Genomic DNA, 19927 nt, shown 5'->3' with positions numbered 1-19927 from the left:
TACTTTTTATTTTAATACAAGTGTGAAATAGAATATTTCAACTATACAAATATATCATTAGTATAAAAACAATTGATTCAATAAAATAAATATCATAATTATATTATATTTTTTTTATAGAAAATGTCCAATACTTAACAACTTAATTAATATGAATTATATTTAATAAATATTTAAAAATTTGTTATATTTGTCCATATTTCATTTAAATTTCAATCATTACATAATATGTGAATAATTTTTTGTGTATTTTTTATTAAAAAAAGAAGTAAATATACACTTTGGCTATAAACTACATTTTTTATTATTTGCATTTACATTGAGTTGTAGCGTGAGGCCATAAAGAAATAATTCTTTGCATGACCATATATTTTATAAATAATATTAATGAGTCATAAGAAAATATATTATCAAAATACCCCTAGATCTCACATTGTTTTGTTCACACATCTTCTGTCTTTACCATGTTAAGTACCGCTATTCTTAAGACTTTTCATATTGCTTTCCTTGTCTATAGTCTTTCAATTAGCGAGACTAAGTTGTCATGACTCTTGCATCCGAGAAAAATACATTTGGTTAGTTATTAACAATAATTATTGCTTTTGCAACAAAATTAAAAGTATTTTATGATTTTTTGTTTATCTTTTATTGCTTTCTTCTTTTGGCATGTTAATCTCTGGTCGATAACTTTTTAGCTTCTTATCGTATTTCAAACACAATCCTATGTAAACCTAACATTTTTCACTTTTTTAATGGTCAATTTAATACATTTTGTAATTAAGTAATCAACCGAAAATACACTTTAAGTTAATTTGAGAACGATGTATGATCACGTGAGCTGTCATCGTAATTAATCTTATTATAAATTATTGATGGGTATATAACCCATCTTAAAGTCTTATGCTATACACACATAAGGTGCTAGGTATAAGTGTACATGTGTTATGAGCTACCAATGAAGCAATAGTCCCTAATAATGTTAAAGCAAAACCTAATAGAAAATGATGTTTATTATTGATTGTGTCATGAAAACCTTTATATCTACGTTCCAATTGTCTTATTCTACTAGATATTTGTACATGTATATACAGGGTTTAGTTTAGCTTAAAAACGAAATCAACTAAAGTATTTCTATGGATGGATGACTTTGTAAAAGTAAGAATATTTTTTAATTCTTTTTAAAAATCTAATGGTTTTTATGAGTTACAAAGTTAAATAATATATATATATATATATATATATTTTTTTTATATAATTTAAGCTAAAAATATATAAAGTAAACGTGAGCTATAATGAAAATTTAAGAAAAAAAAAAAAGTTTGAACTTTTGTAAAGGAAACCGAGGGGGAGGGGTTTCAGCCAAGGGGAATCTACAACCTGATTTGGAGCTCTTCTTCTTTGCTGAGAATAAGGACGACGGTGTCAGACACTCAACGCCACGATTCTAACTCTTAACTGTACACAAGACACTCTCCGAATCTCCAACACAACCCACCAATCCTCTTCCATTTACCTTACCACCCACCGTCTCAGATTCCTCTTCATTTTTTCATTTTCTTTCCTCTCTTCTTCTTCGTTTTTGTTTCAATGGAGGCTAAAGTTTTGGGCATTTCCCCTTCTCTTCACCCGGTTCGATTCCGCTCAGAGATTTCTCGATCCAGCTGTGCTTTTCCCATCCAGAATTGGACGCCCGCAAGGTGTTCGATGTATTGTTCCAGTATGATGAGATGGGGCTTTCGGCCTTTTAAAGCTTCTTCCGCTTCCACCCGGTATGTATTTGACAACCCTTTTGAAGAATGTTGGTTATTTGTTTGTTTGTTTGTTTTTTTTTTTTTTTTTTTTTTTTTTGTGACTATTGGTCACTTTGGTTTCTGAATGTTATATTCAATTTTTGCTTACTTTTTCACGTGATGTAAAAGCTTAAATTCTACGAAACTTTCCACTTTCGTTGGACGGTAGGTTTATCACTTGGCAACATGGTTATTAGTCAAGGCTTCCTGATTCGGGGCAAAATGTACTCAGTCCCTCTTGCTTAGAAGTTATTTGAGGAGGAGGAGGATGGGGATATTGCAAATTTACTTCAAATCCGGATGTTTTCCTGGGACTATGAGATTCCTGGATTTACATCCAACAACTAGAAAGAGGCTAAGAACATTATCATTAAATAAATTTTCCTTGTTTTTTCATTGAGCTTTAGGTACCTGATGTTCTTGTTCATTCTCAGTCAACCTGTATTTGTACAGGTAGTAAAACTTTTATGAGGTTCTGAACTAGTATACTCTAGGTTAAATAACAAAATATATCCCCAAACTTGGATATGGCCTTAATGTAATTATTTTTTAAAGGAATATTTTTTTTTCATTGATGAAATGAAAAAAGACTAGCTGTACATTAATTCCCAGGGAAGAAAAGCAAAAAACACCGAGAGAACAATGATAGAGTAAAAAATAAAGTGAGCAAAGTGACCCATAAATGATGTAAAAGGGTGCAACAGGATGGGACCTTGAAACTAGTGAGTATGAGCAAAACAATCTGACCATGGGAAGCTTCCTAAATCTCAAGATTAAGGCTTTTCTCAAACCAAATTTGTAATACCAAGAACATGGTCTGTGATACACAAATACAAAATAAAAATTAATCTTCCCCAATTTTGGGCTAGACCAATTTAACAACTTTCATACCTGTGAGAAAAGCTTTACTACTAATGTGGTTGACCCCAAGACCATGAGAAATCCGAGAAATAATTCTAGAAAGTCTTCGAACATCAAGCATAAATTTGGGTGAAATCAACCAGATAAAATTTTTTGGATGGAATTTGAGAAGGGGAAAGAGAGGCTATCGCCCTTGATTCTATTGGACATTAAAAATTCTGGTCCTCCTAAGGAAGCTCACTGATTAGACCATTTTAGGCCCATTTATTTTTCTCTCCACATGTTATTAGGACCCAATATGAACAAAATTTGTTATTTTCTTCCCGATACCAAATTCCAATAATATTGGATTCTTACAATATGGACGTAGAGGAAGGAAAACTAAACCTAAAATGGCCTAAACGGGTCTAATTAGCTGTTTGCTGACAACAAAAGAAACATCCAATAAAAGGTTGCTTAAACTATGTTTTTGTGGCATTTTATTTTCTATCAACCTTCCGTTTTCTTTTCTAAATGTCATGAATAATTAGTCCTTTCTCCAATAGGCATGTTATTATTTTGTTTATTATAAATAATAACAAAGCTACATAGAATTCTTATTTAAAGATTGAGAAAATATTTGAGTCTTTTAGATTTCTCGGACAATGAAATAATCAAAGTTCATCAACTAAAGTTATGAACAAAACTTATTATTTTGGGAACTTTCTTGGTTGGTTGTTCGGAAGCAGTTCACTCAATTTTATGCTAATAAGTTGTAGGCACACCAAAGTCCACCGCTAAAGAATTACTGTAATCATACATCTATTTACTCTCTTTTCCATTTGTCAAGAAACCTTCTAGAAGGTTCTCAACAATACTTAGTATAAGAAAATGGTTTTACACTTAGTTTATATGTGCCTATGGCATCTTTATGATTACCTTGATTAAAAACGTTTTTTTTGTAGCCCGAAGGATCTGAATCCATTTTCTTCTCCAATTAATTGTACATGGATTGCTATAGATTACTAGCAATGAAGAAACGGGTGGACATGAGTGAGACCTTGACTCTCGAAAGTATAAGATTTTCATTAATCCGACAAGAAGATAGCATAATATTTGGTCTTTTGGAGAGAGCACAATATTGCTACAATGGCAACACATATGATCGAGACACTTTTGCTATGGATGGGTTTCATGGTTCTTTGGTAGAGTATATGGTCAAAGAAACTGAAAAACTTCATGCAAAGGTGTGCAATTCTATATTTGAAAAAACAAGATATAACGAGGAAGGTTTTATTTTCATTTAGATTTTTTGTCTAACAACAATCTGTTTCATGTTAGGCGGGTAGATATAAAAGCCCTGATGAACATCCTTTCTTCCCTAATGAGTTGCCGCAACCGTTATTGCCTCCACTGCAATATCCTCGGGTATAGTTAAGGTTTCGTTTGAAATGAAAATTCTTAGAATATTTCTAAATTAATGTACATGTCTCTTTAATCTCTTCAATTTAGTAGAAATTGATGACTTAGGCCACTGGTTCGATGGTAGTGTTGGCTATGTTCACGACATTTTACCTATAATAAGTAGTTGCGTTAGTTAAGTTGCATTGACCCATCCTATTTAAAAAATTATAACTTCCCGTGGATTGTTCTCTCTATAACACCTGATTAATTGTCCATCCTTGTATCTTATATATCAGCATGCTTTAGTCTTAAGGTGGATTTATTTATCAGCTTGGTGTAATTTGAATTTTGGGTTGGCCTTCATAATTTGGTTTATAGTTATACTTCACTAAGATTAGCTTAAAAATTAACAAAATAAATCTTTGTATTTACATATGATTTATGAACAATACTCTAGAAAATTGGCTTGTTGTATAATGGTTCTGTTGCTCTATTTTTTTAAAACTACATCTTGTGTGGTAAATAGGTTCTGCATCCAATCGCAGACACCATTAACATCAATCCAAAAGTATGGGACATGTACTTTAGAGATCTGATTCCAAGGTTAGTCGAGGATGGAGATGATGGTAACTGTGGATCAAGTGCTGTTTGTGACACAATTTGTTTGCAGGTGTGCATTTCAACCAATCTATTCTTTAAATCGTCACTGTTAAAAGGAAAATGGAAATATTATGATGTCAAAAAAAACACGGACAAACAAGAAAAATTAGGTAGTGCCATACCCTTAATTCTTGAAGATCCAAAGTAACTCCATGACTGTGGAATTGGATCTAATTGTGTTAGAGGAGTACAACGTCAAATGAGGCCAGGGACAGTCACCCCAACTAACCTTCTTTGTCCAAATAACTAATAGCTACTTCACGTGTCACGAAGAATCACTCGTCTCTCCCAATAAAAAATTCTTCCATTTTATCAAATTTTTTTCCTTTTGGCGCAAGTGTTAAAGCCTTAGGCTTGAGTTCTTGTCTTTTTCACTCGTCTTATCATTTATTCGTCCTTATAGGTATCCTAGCCTTTGCTTTAGTGTTCCATTTCTTACTTTGTGATTGCAAGGTTGTACTAAGATTAATCTTAGGCCCGCATGGAGTGAACAAATTTTTTTTGGAACAATAATTGACCCCATGACAGCTTGCATAACTACAAATTTATTGTTGACTGGCAATAATATTTGTATATTTCAGATCTTACTATATTGAGCCATGTTACTTGTCTTCATATGTATGTTAAAGTGCTGCTAAGCTGTTGAATCTATCCCGGTTAACCAAATTCACTTGCTACACTTCTCAACATTTGATTTTTCAAGGCCTTATCCCAAACACTCTTAAATATTCGCTTTTCTTGCAGAAATTTTATGCTGATTTAGATGACAACTACCTTGTATGAATGTATTCCTTACTATTTGCAGGCCTTATCAAAGAGAATCCATTATGGAAAATTCGTCGCAGAAGCTAAGTTTCAAGCCTCACCCGATGCCTACAAAGCAGCAATTAGAGCACAAGTAAATAAACTCAAATTAGATGGAAGCCCCCAATTGCCTGTTTTTCCACATCCCTACTGAATAACGTTTTCTTTGTGAAATTTCAAAGGATAAGCAAAAACTGATGGATATGCTGACGTACCCGACCGTAGAGGAGACCGTGAAAAGGAGAGTGGAGATGAAAGCAACGGTTTATGGTCAAGAAGTGACTACTGATGAAGAGGGTGAACTCCAAGCAGCTTACAAGATCAAACCAAGCGTAGTTGCTGATCTATATGGGGATTGGATCATGCCATTGACTAAGGAAGTTCAAGTTCAATATTTGTTAAGAAGATTGGACTGACCACATTAATCTCCAAAGTCAGGCTGAAGCTGTTTTGTTCCAAATAATTTATTTTGTGTCATATTGTATGATTATAAGTTATTTGAATCTAATGTCATACACATAAATGGGAGAATTTGTACTGCTTTTCCCGTTATTTTTCAGAAAATAAGATAATATTTTGTAATCCGCTTATCTGGTCGATATTTAAAAAAAGGCAAAAAAATCTTATATATGCAGATTTCAGTAGACTTCAACCAAGAAATTTAAGAGTGGAACAAAGTCCGAGTTTTATTGATTATCATGTGCCAAAAATGCTTTGATGTATGCTACTTTGATTTTCGATTTATGCATACTTGAGTTGAAGGTTGGAGTGTTTATGGATGTTTGATAATATTATAGTTTGAGAATCCAAATCTTGACATTTTGTTTTCTTAGAAAAGCAAATTGACAGAGAAATAGGTGAGGAGATTTGAGTTACATGTTTTGATTATAAAAATAAAAGAAGCTAATTTTATAAGTTAGGACCATTGTTTCTCTTTGGCACATATAAAGTAGTTTAGTCTAAAAAGGACTCATCCATTGACAGCTAGATTACATGTGAAATTAATAAACTTTTCCCTTTCATTTTCAACCCCCTCAACTTCCCCAAATATAAAAATTAGAGCCATCTCAGCCTTAATTCATGCAATATTCAAATCATCATCATCATATATATATATAGTCAAATAGTATTAGGTTGAATTTGGTATTTGACATTTTGAATTTCCTGACTTGTGTTTTAACTTAATTCAACTATATTGAAATTATAAATTCACATTTTGTAAGTTTACTTATTATACAAATATTAGCTTATTTACATGTACGAATGTAGTAGAAAAGTAAAGTTTAGTTGAGGTAATGTCACATCCTCTAACCTAATCTATGAGATTATTTGTATTTAAAGTTTTAAAGCATGTAAGGGGCAATAATATTAATATTCATTAGCTATATTTATTATATCTATATATACATTTGGTATTCTATGTTTTTTGTTTGAAAGCACATTTGGGATACATTTATTGGTTGCCATTTTGGATGAAACAATGATCCTTTTGCAATTCTATTCTCTTAATTGATATTAGAAAACATAATTATTACTTGACATTATTATGTGTAATAAATAATAATAATGACATTAGTTCCTTATTTATATTACAAAATTTTGGATGAATCATGATGTTACCCTTCAACCAAATATCAATAGCAGTTTTTCCTTTTTCTAATTAGCAATCAAATTTGAAAATTATCTCAATAATTATCCCAATTTCATCCCTCATTATTTCATTTTATCACTTCAAAATTAAAGTATATTATGAATTCACCAACTTTTTTCTAAAGGAAAGTGGAGATTTTTTCTTTTTCCTTTTTCTTTTAACTCAAAATCAAATTTGAGTCGTCAATCATTATACTTTAAATGAGTTAGGTTGGACAATAGAACTTTTTTTTAGAACTAAATATACGATAGTATAAATATTTTTCATGCTACGTTCATTCTTTACTTACCATAATGTTAATTATCATTTCAAAATTATATAAAATCTAAAAAGTAAATGAGTATATAACTATAGCAAAATATTAGTTTTTTGTGATAGAAATGTGGTAGACTACAATATATTACTATTGTATCGAACTATCTGTTTCATGATAGAATAATAGTGTATCTACGATGAACTATGGTAGACCACGACAAATTACTAACTATATCTAGCTATTTGTATCATGATAGAATAATAGTTTATTTTGTAGGGAACGAGCATCGATTAGTTGGAGTAAGTTTTTCGACCAAACTGTCGATTCAATAAATGTTCAATCATGAAGGAGTATAAATCAAACATTGATCAATCGATTGTTCGATCTATTATGCTCACTTTTATTATCTTAATCTATCGGTCGATAAACTGTGATAGTTAAAAGAAATTTAGAATAGTAGATGAGATAGCAATGTAATGTGTTTCTTTGTAATGAAAGATGATTGATGATAACACATACCATAAGAGGATAAAAAGCCGTTGGAGCATATTTAAGAAAGAGCAAATCAGCTAACTTTTTCTTTTTTGCTTTTAAAGTTTTAAAAAAGATCATGAATTCAGAGAATAATACCAAACATGAGCTGGCTGTCGTGAAGAAAAATCCCAACTTTTGTATCCAATTTGTTTAAATTTTATAAACAATTTTTTTAAGAAAAGGCTGAGGTATAATAATAATTTGTACTAACCCAGAAGTTTAAGTTTGAATTAAAAAATTAATGGAAGTTGTAGATCCATAAAGCAACCTCTTTTCTCTTTTTTCAATCCTTTATAAGCCTCACTTCGCCCCTTCTAGAGAACATTGGAAATACAGAGCAAATGGAAGTTCTAAGAACAAGGGTCGGTGGCAGTGGGCTTCTGGTGGCCGTTGCGGCAGTGGTGATACTGCTGGCGGCGGTGCCGGAAGTTTCGGCGACACGGTGGACTGTCGGTGGCAACATGGGTTGGAATACTAATGTGAACTATACTACCTGGGCTCAGGGAAAGCACTTCTATTATGATGATTGGCTCTGTAAGCACCTCTATCTATAGATCTGTGAATGGTGTTTAGAGTTATTGCTGATTTTCAGATCTTATGTGGATTTTCAGCCTCTTTAGTTTGTTTTTGGGGTCTTGTTGGATTTGCCGGGGTTTTAAACCTTTAGCTTGAAGTTTTTTTTGTTCTGTTTGGTTGCTGAGAAAATTGGGGGGAAATTAATTTCTATATGAGTTGTTTTTGAATGGGTTCTTTCTCAACTCAAGATAACTTCAAAGGGATTGACTGTTTGTGCTGAGAAATGAGTGATTGAGTCGTTTCTCTGTTTATTTTGGATGAATGTGGATGAGTTAGGAACTTAGGATTGTTTGTGTTCTTGTTATTTTGTTTGATCCATATATCTCTTGCTCATGCATTGACATCTAAATACAATGTAGTGATATTTTCTTATAAATCAACTGAGTACTTTCTTCATGTTTTGTTAGAAATTTGCTATGAGATCTTTTAATTTAGTCCAAATATGCCTAAGCATGAAGTTACTAGCAAACGAGTTTACTAACAAAAGCAGGAATGTGGCTCTGGCTTGTCTGTAACCTGAAAAACACAGTGTTCTCCAAATTAACAAAAAATACTTTCGGTTTTTCGTTAGATGGGGAGTGTTTATTTGCTCCTTAGTTACTAGAAAATGAGTTCACTTAACAAAAGTGGGAAGATGTCTCTAGATTGTCTATAACCACACAATATTCTCCGAACCAACTACAAATTCCTTTGGTTTTTTTTTATTCGTTTTTCGAAACCTTACATAGAGATTAGTAACAATTGGAGGGTGATTTTGGGTCACTTCCTTACCCTTGTTGTGTACTAGTTTTTGTGTATGACAGGAACCAAATGAATGTGTTGGAGGTGAACAAGACAGACTATGAGAATTGCATTTCTGATCATCCACTCCACAATTTCACCACAGGAGCTGGAAGAGATGTGGTTCATTTGAATGTCACCAGGCCTTATTACTTCATAAGTGGAAAAGGCTTTTGCTTTGGAGGCATGAAGCTTGCTATCCATGTCGAACACCTACCTCCCCCGCCCTCATCCTCACCCTTGAACGAAAAGAGCAGTGCTCTTAGATCTACCAACACTGGACACACCCCATTCGTTCTAACCGCTGTTTTCGCCATTGCTGCTGTACTTGAAGTTTTCACTCGGGTCTGGTAGAGACCAGTTCTTACTTGATTCATATTCAATAGAGTACATTTTTCTTCACCAAATTGTGGAAGGAAGATCAAGTTATTAATTCTCTTCTTTCATATTTTTTTTTGAGGGTGTAGTGTCTCATTGTGTTATCTTTTGCTCTCACTTTGATTTAGACTTCAATGTTTCAAAATAGTTTTTCTTTTTTTTGTTTGCTTTTGAAAACTTAAATTTTGGAATTTTTGTTGTTTGGGTGGTGGATATAAAAATTGTAGGGATTGAATTTTTGATAAGACTCTAATTTATTTGTCCTGTCCTCTTAAATGGTTTTTGCAAGCAACCAAGCATGTGAATATAGATTCTTTTGTCTCTTTTATTCATTAAATAAACTGGAAAGCCATTGCACCAATGATCTCACCTCTAATGTTGTTTGGACCCTTTGTCCACCCCATTAAACCACCCTTTTTTTTTTTATTTCAATTCGATTGAGTTTGTTTATGTTGAGGAAAAAAAGAGAAATTAAGTAAGTTTTCATTCGACAAGGTATTGTAAATACAACTTGGGTTGGAGGGTATGAATGTGAGACGAATCCTCGAGTACATACATATGTGAGGGTGTGAAGGTTTATGTTTAGTTCGATGATTTTTCTCATTTGAAAAACCAATAAATCAAAATCAATTGAATTTCGTTGAAATATTTTCTAAATTTCAAAAACATAAACAAATTTTTAAAAACTACAAAATTTTGTTTGGTTTTGAAAACATCAACCAAATGGATGAAAGTAAGATTTCTAGGGTTAATAAATTTTAGAAAATGAAATTCTTATTTATTTATTCTTTGTTTTATGAATGTTGAAAATATTTAGTTGAAGGGATGATTTATTAATTGAGATGAATAAAAGTGTATGTACTTTAGGTTTTCTTCAAATAAATTATAATTTAGAAGTGGAAAAAGAGGTTATAAAGCAAAGTAAGATTAGACTAAAAAGAGAAAGAAATTAATGATGATTTGATAAATCCATCTTTCAATAAACATGATTTCTTAAGATTTCACACTTCAGCATTGATCCACTTTGAAAGAGCGAAATCAAGTCTTAGGATTGATTTCTATATTAATTAGATCTTTTCCTTTGAAAGATATATGTTTATGACATCTTTAAATTTGAATTAAGGGGGTGATATAATTGAAATCTTTTCCTAACAAAGAGCATCAATCGATTGAAGTCGATTTTTTGTAAATGTTCAAATCTATCTCAACCGTTGAGAGGTGAAAGTCAATCAGTTTGATTATTTGAACTTTTTTTTTTGAATTTTTTTCAAAACGACATAGATCAACACCACTCTTTGGACTGACTGATGGTTGATTCGATTTTCAATCTATCATGTTCATCTCTAGTTACTTATATATATATATATATATTTGAATGGGAAAAAGAAAAAGAAGAAAGATGCATGAAAGAGATCAATTATAAAGTAGAATTGTGGAAGAAGAGAACGTGGGAATTAGAAGTTGAGAGAAAGAAAGAAGGGAAAACGCGTCGTCTCTAATGAACACTACACTTTGAACTGACGAACCCCACTTGGAACCTCTTCACATGCTATATGCTATATGCTATATATATATATATTATAAACACAACCACACTTTTCTTTTCCTTCTCTTTTTTCCCTTTAATTCCTTTTTCCAAATAACAATAATATTTCATTAATATTTGTATACCTTTTTTCATTTGAAATATTGACATAACCTTGCACATGTTTACTGTTCCGATATCGTTCAACATGCATCAAATGAAAAGCTCGTACCCTAAAGAGGAAAACACAAAGCAAGATTAGGAAAAAAAAAAATACTAAAATCTTAATTTTAGAATTATAAAAACTAATTTTAATTAGTAAATAAAAATCAGATATCTATCATTTATAGTATAATATATTTTAATTATGTGTTATAATGAAAAAAAAAGAAGAAGAAGAAGAAGAGAGAAACGAAATGATTATAAAATGGAATTATGTAAAAAATTGGATAACGGTATTTCCCCCCTTTCTAATAGTAATAATGAGTAGAAGGAGAGGAGGTGTGGTGTCCACGCAAATTAAACGACTTTAAAGAAAAGCCAAATTCAAAGGTTCGTGTTGACTCCACTTTTCCCCCCACAACAATTCTTTCATATTAACCCTTCAAACAAAACTTCCATAATTAACATTTATTTTCTACTCAAAATGCTCACATGATGGATGTGAGTTATAATAAATTGTTATATTTTATGGGTATCTAACCAAACTATTATTTATTGTTGAGTTAATTTACTATTTTAGTTTATTGTTATAGTTGGTGTCTCAAACATGGAGTGAGCTATAATAATCTACTTTACTAACTTTTAGTTATTGTACTAAACGATTTCTAAAAGTTTAATGTACATTTACTGTTTTTGATTCTTTTTTTCGAACTGTGAGTTTTAAATACCTCACTTTTGTTTACTAGGCTTGTGGAGAGATCTCAGCTCGAAAAATTTCATTGTTTGTTTGGGAAGAAAGGAGAAAAAGAGGATGGGAATAGGAAGAGGAGGAAGTGGTAGAATAAGATTTATCATAAGGAAGAAGATGGTAATGGTTTGTACTGGATGGTTATTGTTAATAATGGTAACAATTGGAAAGGGAGAGGAGCTTCATAAGGTGGGAAATTCACAAGGATGGACCCCTAATCAAAACTACACTCATTGGTCCTCTTCTCACCATTTCTATCTTGGTGATTGGCTTTGTAAGTTTTTCTTCATTTTCTCTCTTCTTCTTCTTCTTTTTTTCATTAAATCATGAGCAGTCCTACACTTTTTTTTTTCAGATTAATTATTAACCACCAATTCTTTAGTGTGTCTTAAAAATAAATTTATGAGGTTGATATGACTACAATAATTAATTTTCTTGTTTTAATGCAAGAGAGAGTGAGAATTTGAACTTATCATAATGTAATATGACTAACACTATTTATGTCTCATATTAAATCAATAACAATGATTGATACTATTGTACTTCTTGAGTGTTTTCTTTTAAATAATAATAAAAAAAACTAAGAAATTTAGTTTTAGTTTGATAACCTTTTAATATATGAAAACTAAGCTTAGAATTCAACACTATTTATGTACTTAATTATATAGGTCTTCTTAATTTTTGTTATTTACGTCTTGATGCAAAGATATAGTTTTCTAAAGAACATTTATTTTGTTTAATTATTTATTTATTTTTGGTTAGATTTGGTTGTAAATTCACTCAAATGGTTTCTTAGCAAAATATGAAAAAAATTGAGATATTTGAGAAAATTAAACAACATGTGAAAATTAATATATTGTCTCAAAATCTTAACATATTTTCTATTGATCCATATTCGATATATAGGGTGGAGAACGATCAAAAGATAATGCAAGTACATTAAAAATAATAAATTAAACATAAATTATTATTCTTTACCAAGTCAAGGATAAATTCATATAGAAAAAACTAATATATACCCTAACAAAAATGAAGTTATATCCATCAAAACATCAAATCTATTAGTTGATTTATAACTATTTTTACTTTGATGCAGATAAAACTGAGGTGAACATGAGTTTAAATAAAGTTATACTCTTCTGAAATACCAAACCAAAAGTGTAAAGAAAAAGTACTATTGTAATTCTCACTAAATAACTAAAGAAAAATAAGAGGAAGAGAAGATAATTAAGATGAAAATCTAAAGAAACCTTTATTATTTCTCTTTAAAGTCTTTCTCTTTCATTTCTTTCTCCCAATATCTGTCTTTTCCTCTCTCACACTCATCTCCACAAAAGTTCAATCCCAAGAAGATTTCTCAATCCCTCCCCCAAGATATTATTTTAAGTAATAATTCACTTCATCCAACCAAAAAATACATATTACGTTATAGCCGAGGTTTAAAATATTGATATTCATGAAAATATCGAGATCTTAACTTTTCTTTAAAGAAGTTAAACGAGTAAAAAACATTTTGTTATTTTCAAATATGTGGAAATACGTATCTATTATTTACGTTATATTTATTTTAGAGGCAATTTGATTCACTGTTCGATATCTAACTATGACTACATGTTGATTAGATTTTGTGTTCGACAAACGGTATTACAATGTATTGGAAGTGAACAAAAGGAGTTTCGAGGACTGCAACGAGAAGGACTTCATAAAGAACATCACAAGAGGTGGACGAGACGTGTTTCAGCTGACAGAGTTGCATCCATACTTTTTCATTGGCGGTGGCGGGTACTGCTTCCAAGGAATGAAACTCGCCGTCTACATGTCGACAGTTGATCATTCCGCCCCAGCTCCGTCGCCTGCAGGCTCTAACAAAAGTGGTGGTGCATTCCTATCAAATAATCCCACCCTTTGTTGTTCAATTTTGAATGCCCTTCTGCTTTTTGTAGCCATTTTCTTTCTCGGTGGTTAACTAAGATTGAATGGCACTGAAAGCGCCTAAATTCTCTCTTTTTGAACCTTTGTTTGATTTAGAGGCTTTGGTTTTGAATTTAGGAAGTGAATCTCTTATTCAATTTGTTTGGTTTGTTGTCTGCTTTTAAGCTTTGGCTTTATATATATATATATAGAAAAAAAACTTTGAGAAAATTTTTATGTATTTATATGTAATTGCATTGATTTGTGTTTTCAACTTTTTTTTTTCTTTCCTCATTTCATTTTATATTACTAGGGTATTACCAGGTGCATTTGACGACCAAGAATATGAGATTTTAAAGGGACACAACCACCATACGAGAGGTCAAATTTAGTAACAAAAGAAGATTAGTTAATATATATTGTAATTGAACACTTCAAAATTAATATTAGAATACAAAAACCGAAAATATGAAAAGGCACGTACAATATGGTCCCTTAATAAATTCGCCCTTATATTTATAAGTGTATTTTTGTATCAATATTGGATGGGAGACGTTCATGAATTTAGGCAACACAATGATCGGTGAATGAGTATTATGATCCAAAATTTCAAGAAATTAATAGAATTTTTATTTATTTATATTAATCTTGAATGACATTTTCTCTCGGAATCTCTCTAAATTCAATATTTGAAGAGTAATTTTGATGGTAACATTTTTAAGTACAGTGGATGTTGTAATTAAAAAAAATTAAAATTATTAAAACATATATAAGAAATTAATGAAATTAAAAGTTTTTATATAGTGATTAAGAACTGCCTTTTAACATTTTTATTGACGACGACCGAACTAAAAGGACATTTATCAAAATAATATTTAACATATTTTTATTTCAAAGTTTATATTTTTTATATTTATGGATGATAGAGTCTATCGTTACTAGATTTTGTTTTATTTGTAATCTTTTAAGAAGATTGCTCCAAACTTAACATATTATTATATTAAAAACACTATCCAAATTAAGATTAACCTTTTATATATATATATAGAATGAATAACAATTTGAGCTTCATGTGCTTGACAATCGTATTAGATAAATATGAGTAATTAAATAGTGTATTCGCTGTGTTGACATCCACTTGCGTTAAGGTTCATTGATATATAGGTACAACAATAATAATTTTGGACAAGGGATCAATGCTATAGCTAGGTTTGATTTTATGCGACAAAAAGATATGGATAATCATCATACATTTATTAAAATATAGTCGTTTTTTCTTTTTAAAAAATCAATACATGTACGCACATGAATATCACATGTGCAAATTTAGTTTAAAATAGTAATAAAAACAAACTGAGCTATATATAATCGAGGGAGTGAGAAAACCACACGAGAAAGAAAAGAAAATGAGAATGAAATGGAAGAGAAAGGAAGAGGAAAAAGAAATACAAAAGGAAAGAACATCCCATTATTATTTTGGGGAATGAAATTTGTAAAAGAGAGAGAGAGAGATTTGATATCATATATTTCCCCATAAATTTACAAATTGATCAACTTTAGGCAAAGTTTGTTGAGTACTCAATCCTCCTCTTCAATAGTAACTAAAGTTGGGAGCTGGCCTTGATCCACAAAATCAACTTTGTTCAATCTCAAACAGCACAACACTTGCTCTGGCAATTCCTCTGGCTTTTGTGCCTATTCATCACAATTTATTATGTTCATACACACAAACTTAAATAACATAATTTGATTTGATTGTTTTTCTAATTTGTTACAAAATTTTATTGTTCTTACCTGGATTGTTAAACCAAGATCGATTATTCCGTTCCTTAGACGGTCTCGAAATGAATCGAGTCCCTTTCTTGATATGTAGCTAAATCGATGAATATCTAAATCGATCTCAAAGTAATTTGAACCCTTGCAAATCAAAGAAAACAATACGAATAAACTAATTTATCCTTGTGAATAATGAATGAAAAACATACATATTATGGTTTTTAACTTGGAACTACAAGTACAAACCTCCGTTTTCATATTTACCTCCTTTCAAATTTTAAGCTAACAAACAAGTCCTAAACTATAATAATTTATACCGTTTACGGAAAGAAATAACCTATACGAGTAAATACGAAATAAAAATTTATGGAGTTGTTAAATGTGTTCTAAACTATAATAGTTTATACCGTACTTGAATATCAAAGTTTAGAAACTAAATTTGTAATCTAACTTTAATTTTAACCAAGAAAGGGTGTAGTATTTTACCGTAAAAAAGTTGTGCTGAGGACGAGAGAGGACTGGTTTTTCATTGTAGGCATTTACAAGCTTCTTTTCTGTTGAACTTAGTTGGAGATCCTCCGGATTAACAAGTCCTGCCATGATCTTAAGCCTTTCTCTAAAGGGAAAAACTGACTCTTTTGCAAAACCCTTGCACCTTTCCATCTCGTCGTCGATAAATTTCTACCAACAAATACCAATTATCGTAAACATTGATACACTGATCATTTGGATTTTGAAAATTAAACTTACATGTAAATGTTACAACTCAATCACGAAACGTGGAAAATACGACTAACAAAGTCCTATATCTTAACTATACAAGCGTCATGCAACATTTATATCGGTATGTGGTATTCGGTGCAGAACCAAAAAAGAAGATAGGAAGATTTTCCTTGTAAAAAGAAAGAGGAGAAGGTACCTTGATGTTTTCCTTATAATGACTAGAGATTTCGTTATTGAAATTCTCAGAAACTCTGAAGTACAAAACCAGACTCATCCCTTCCCCATCACTATCACCAAGGAACATTGCAGCTGGATATGTTGGTAACTGCCAAAATGAATAGATAACAACAATAATTATCTTTACCTTATTCCACCATTTTCAACTAATTTCATGAAACTAATATGGTATAAGAAAGAGGTGTACCTGGATGTTTACAATGAGCAACGGAGGAACGTCAGTGGCATTGGCTTCAATGTTGGGAAGCTCGAGGTGCTGTGCAATGTGGTTTATCTTTCTGGGGCATATGAACAAATCGACACCTATCGGGACGTATGGACTAAAGTTTGAAGCGGGGGATTTTACTCTATCTCTGTGTTACAAATTTTCAAGAGAAAAAAATAGATTGAATTAATTATATTTTATTGAAATAACAATTGAAAAGTGAATTCAAATGGACTCGTACTTACTTGAAATAGTTAGGACCTCGAAGTTTAAATGTTGATGGGGGAATCTCACACCAACATCCAGGAGTTGGTTTCTCTCCTTTGAACCTTGGAATTATATGCCCAGCTCTTGGACGGTATAAGTACTTCTTCGACTCACCTATTCAAGTTTTTAATCCACGTTAACTACTTTTAGTTATTCATTCTTGTCAATAGTTACATTCATCCATATATTGTTTTCAATGTCTTACTGGTGTCGACATTTTAGAAGTGTTATCAAAATCAAAGCCAACTTTTAGAAGCTAAAAAAAAAGTAGTTTTTGAAAACTTGTTCTTGTTTGAAAAAATTAACTAAGAATAACTAGTAAAACCAGAGTTAGATAACTATCAATTGAACCTAAATTTTTTATAATGGAATGACTTTTCTAAGTGTGCACTTAGATGAAGTCAATCCAAAACTAGAATATATATATATATGATGAGGGTATAGCAGTATGTTGTTATACGTACAATGTTCGTTGGTTTCGAAAACATCACATGATCGACGTCTAAACGAAAGGCGAAAAACAGCAGATTGCATTTTCTGAGGAGGTTGGGGAGTTTGAGAATTCAAAATCTTCTCATTAAAGCTAGCAGCAGACACCAATTTCCTCAAGCTGGTGTTATTATCTTCGTGGCTTTGCCTATCAACTTTGAGGCCTTTAAAGCTTCCATAAGAATGACGATCCAACAAAGTCTTCTTTTTTCCACAAGCTTCAGCCTTAGCCAAACGAGAAAGGCCATAACCAGGAGCACTAACCATGGCATAAGTACTGCTAGATTCTTCATAATTTTCTTTTCCTACTAACTTCTTTGCCTTCCCTCCATCTATTTTCAAGTAACTCTCACTACAAAACTCTTCATATTTGCAATTGTTGTCCACAAAACATGCTGATCTTTCATATTGAACCACTTGACCAGTTGCTGGTATGTTCCCAATTGCATTCCCCACCACTGGAAACCCATCTGCAATCATATCTGAGAGGTATACGACGTTTTTTATATATATAGTTTACCCAGTATATAATATGACTACAGATATTACTAGTTTCTCCCAAGAGTGGTTACATAAAACTTTATTTGGTATTGGAAGCAATATTCCAATTATATATATATATATAGTAGTAGTTACCATCATTTGGAGAGTAAAAAATTGGGGAGAGGGAGGGTAAAATTAAAAATAAATGAAGCAAAATTACCTCCATGTACACTACAGAACTCTTCATCAGAATCAGATTGATCCACTAAGCTCACAGAATCATACCACAATTCCTCTTGGCAAATCCCTATAAATGAGCACATTATTAATATATATATATAGTCTAGCTACTTCTCTCATTTGTCAATTTGGGTGCATACCATTGGCGTCATATTGACTATGTTGCCATTGCAATTGGGTGAGATGGAAAGTAGAATTGGTAACCTCTGATCTACAACATGTGGTTGTAGCGCCATGTTCGAAATCCATATGAACAAATTCACTGACGGCATAATCAGTGACGACACCACCTCCTCCTGCATTGCTATGTCGTTTCTTAACATGACCTTCTACGATAGAATTTGTTTTTCTCATACCCTTTGACTTTCTTGATTGCCTACGATGATGACGATGATGTTTCTTTTTTGCTGGTACTATTTTTGCATGAGTTGATACACAGGTCCCCATTTCTTAAAAATATTTTATTTTTCTTCCTTTTTGATTTTACAACAACAAGCCCACTTTCAAACTTGCCAAAAGTTAAAACTCCAAATGTTTTGTTTTATAGGCCTGCAACCATCATAATTTCAAAATATAATATAATATCTAATTATCAGTAACTACATCTGGACATAGGCATCGGTAGCACATCCTCATCATACCCCAAAATCAAGAGCGATGCATTCATTCAAAAAGGAATGTTCGCTATAAGATGATCAGAAAGAGAAAGAGCACGAAAACCACAATAAAGAGACTACAAAGGATAATGTATCATATAGCTATAACAGGGGGGATTTTTTACGCCACATAGCTGCTTGCATGATCTTGCATGATATATACAACCCATAAGTAACTCAGATTGATCAATCATAACATTCATTTATTTAAACCCAACTCACCAACATGTCTTTAATCGAACCTGATCCGATTTCTTGACCACTCGACCCGAAATCTAAATATCTCAATTGATCTGTCTATATGTATATATACGTACATATAAAAGGTGAATTATGAAGATCACCGTAATGACACATCCACTAATACAAAACCATGCAATGTACACAAGATCTTTTGTTTCAGCCGTAAGAAGAGCACATAAAAACAGATTAAAACGCAATAATTAATAACAGAAAATAACAGATGAAAAAGAAGAAGGAAGAAGAAGAAAAGATACCCAACAAGGAATAAGGAGAAAAGTAGCCTTGTTGTCCTATGTAACACCGAAAAAACAAAAGGAGGTTACATACGAAAGGGAAAATTTAGAGCCCCACCAAATTAAATGGAAATTAAAAAAAAAAAGTGGGATGATGGAGATCCAAATTGCAAGCAATTATTCCTAAAACCTGCAACTTCCGTTTGTAAGAAAATAGAACCCATTAAATAAGGCTTCCCAGAGAAAATTACTCCGACTATAATGCCGATCAACATTGAGATTGAGATTAAGGATCACTATAATTCTTTTCCTTTTTCTTTTTTCTTTTTTTAATTTCCACACATATGCATGCATGC

The 19927-nt window shown here is 31.7% G+C and overlaps 4 protein-coding genes across 6 annotated transcripts; 3 read left to right on the top strand and 1 right to left on the bottom strand.

Annotated features, from left to right (window-relative positions):
- The first annotated feature begins 1308 nt into the window (after positions 1 to 1308).
- Positions 1309 to 6192, top strand: LOC101210658 (chorismate mutase 1, chloroplastic). Of its 3 annotated transcripts, none has more exons than XM_004136635.3 (6): positions 1310 to 1769; positions 3652 to 3877; positions 3972 to 4058; positions 4561 to 4704; positions 5500 to 5592; positions 5681 to 6192. In XM_004136635.3, exons 1-6 carry the CDS (start codon positions 1588 to 1590, stop codon positions 5912 to 5914), a joined length of 966 nt encoding a protein of 321 aa, XP_004136683.1. In that variant the 5' UTR covers positions 1310 to 1587; the 3' UTR covers positions 5915 to 6192. The 3 variants fall into 3 exon arrangements, with proteins under 3 accessions (XP_031739202.1, XP_004136683.1, XP_011652218.1); XM_011653916.2 differs by having other exon boundaries at positions 1630 to 1769; positions 3596 to 3877; XM_031883342.1 differs by lacking the exon at positions 4561 to 4704 and having other exon boundaries at positions 1309 to 1769.
- A 1935-nt stretch (positions 6193 to 8127) lies between these two features.
- On the top strand, positions 8128 to 9949 carry LOC101210415 (lamin-like protein). The gene is made up of 2 exons (XM_004136634.3): positions 8128 to 8473; positions 9303 to 9949. Exons 1-2 carry the CDS (start codon positions 8281 to 8283, stop codon positions 9647 to 9649), a joined length of 540 nt encoding a protein of 179 aa, XP_004136682.1. The 5' UTR covers positions 8128 to 8280; the 3' UTR covers positions 9650 to 9949.
- Positions 9950 to 12088: 2139 nt separating this feature from the next.
- LOC101209999 (lamin-like protein) lies at positions 12089 to 14280 on the top strand. Its single transcript, XM_004136633.3, has 2 exons — positions 12089 to 12382; positions 13731 to 14280. Exons 1-2 carry the CDS (start codon positions 12172 to 12174, stop codon positions 14072 to 14074), a joined length of 555 nt encoding a protein of 184 aa, XP_004136681.1. The 5' UTR covers positions 12089 to 12171; the 3' UTR covers positions 14075 to 14280.
- A 1016-nt stretch (positions 14281 to 15296) lies between these two features.
- LOC101218440 lies at positions 15297 to 19755 on the bottom strand. The gene is made up of 10 exons (XM_004136746.3): positions 19593 to 19755; positions 18580 to 18988; positions 18420 to 18506; positions 17692 to 18198; positions 17206 to 17341; positions 16943 to 17108; positions 16715 to 16843; positions 16282 to 16476; positions 15814 to 15936; positions 15297 to 15714 (listed from the first exon to the last, which is right to left on the bottom strand). The coding sequence occupies exons 2-10, from the start codon at positions 18884 to 18886 to the stop codon at positions 15598 to 15600; spliced, it is 1767 nt and encodes a 588-aa protein (XP_004136794.2). The 5' UTR covers positions 18887 to 18988; positions 19593 to 19755; the 3' UTR covers positions 15297 to 15597.
- Positions 19756 to 19927: the final 172 nt, after the last annotated feature.

This window comes from Cucumis sativus, chromosome 3 (assembly GCF_000004075.3).
Source record: "Cucumis sativus cultivar 9930 chromosome 3, Cucumber_9930_V3, whole genome shotgun sequence".
Classification (NCBI taxonomy): Eukaryota; Viridiplantae; Streptophyta; class Magnoliopsida; order Cucurbitales; family Cucurbitaceae; genus Cucumis; species Cucumis sativus.
This window is presented reverse-complemented; position numbering and strand designations above follow the sequence as displayed.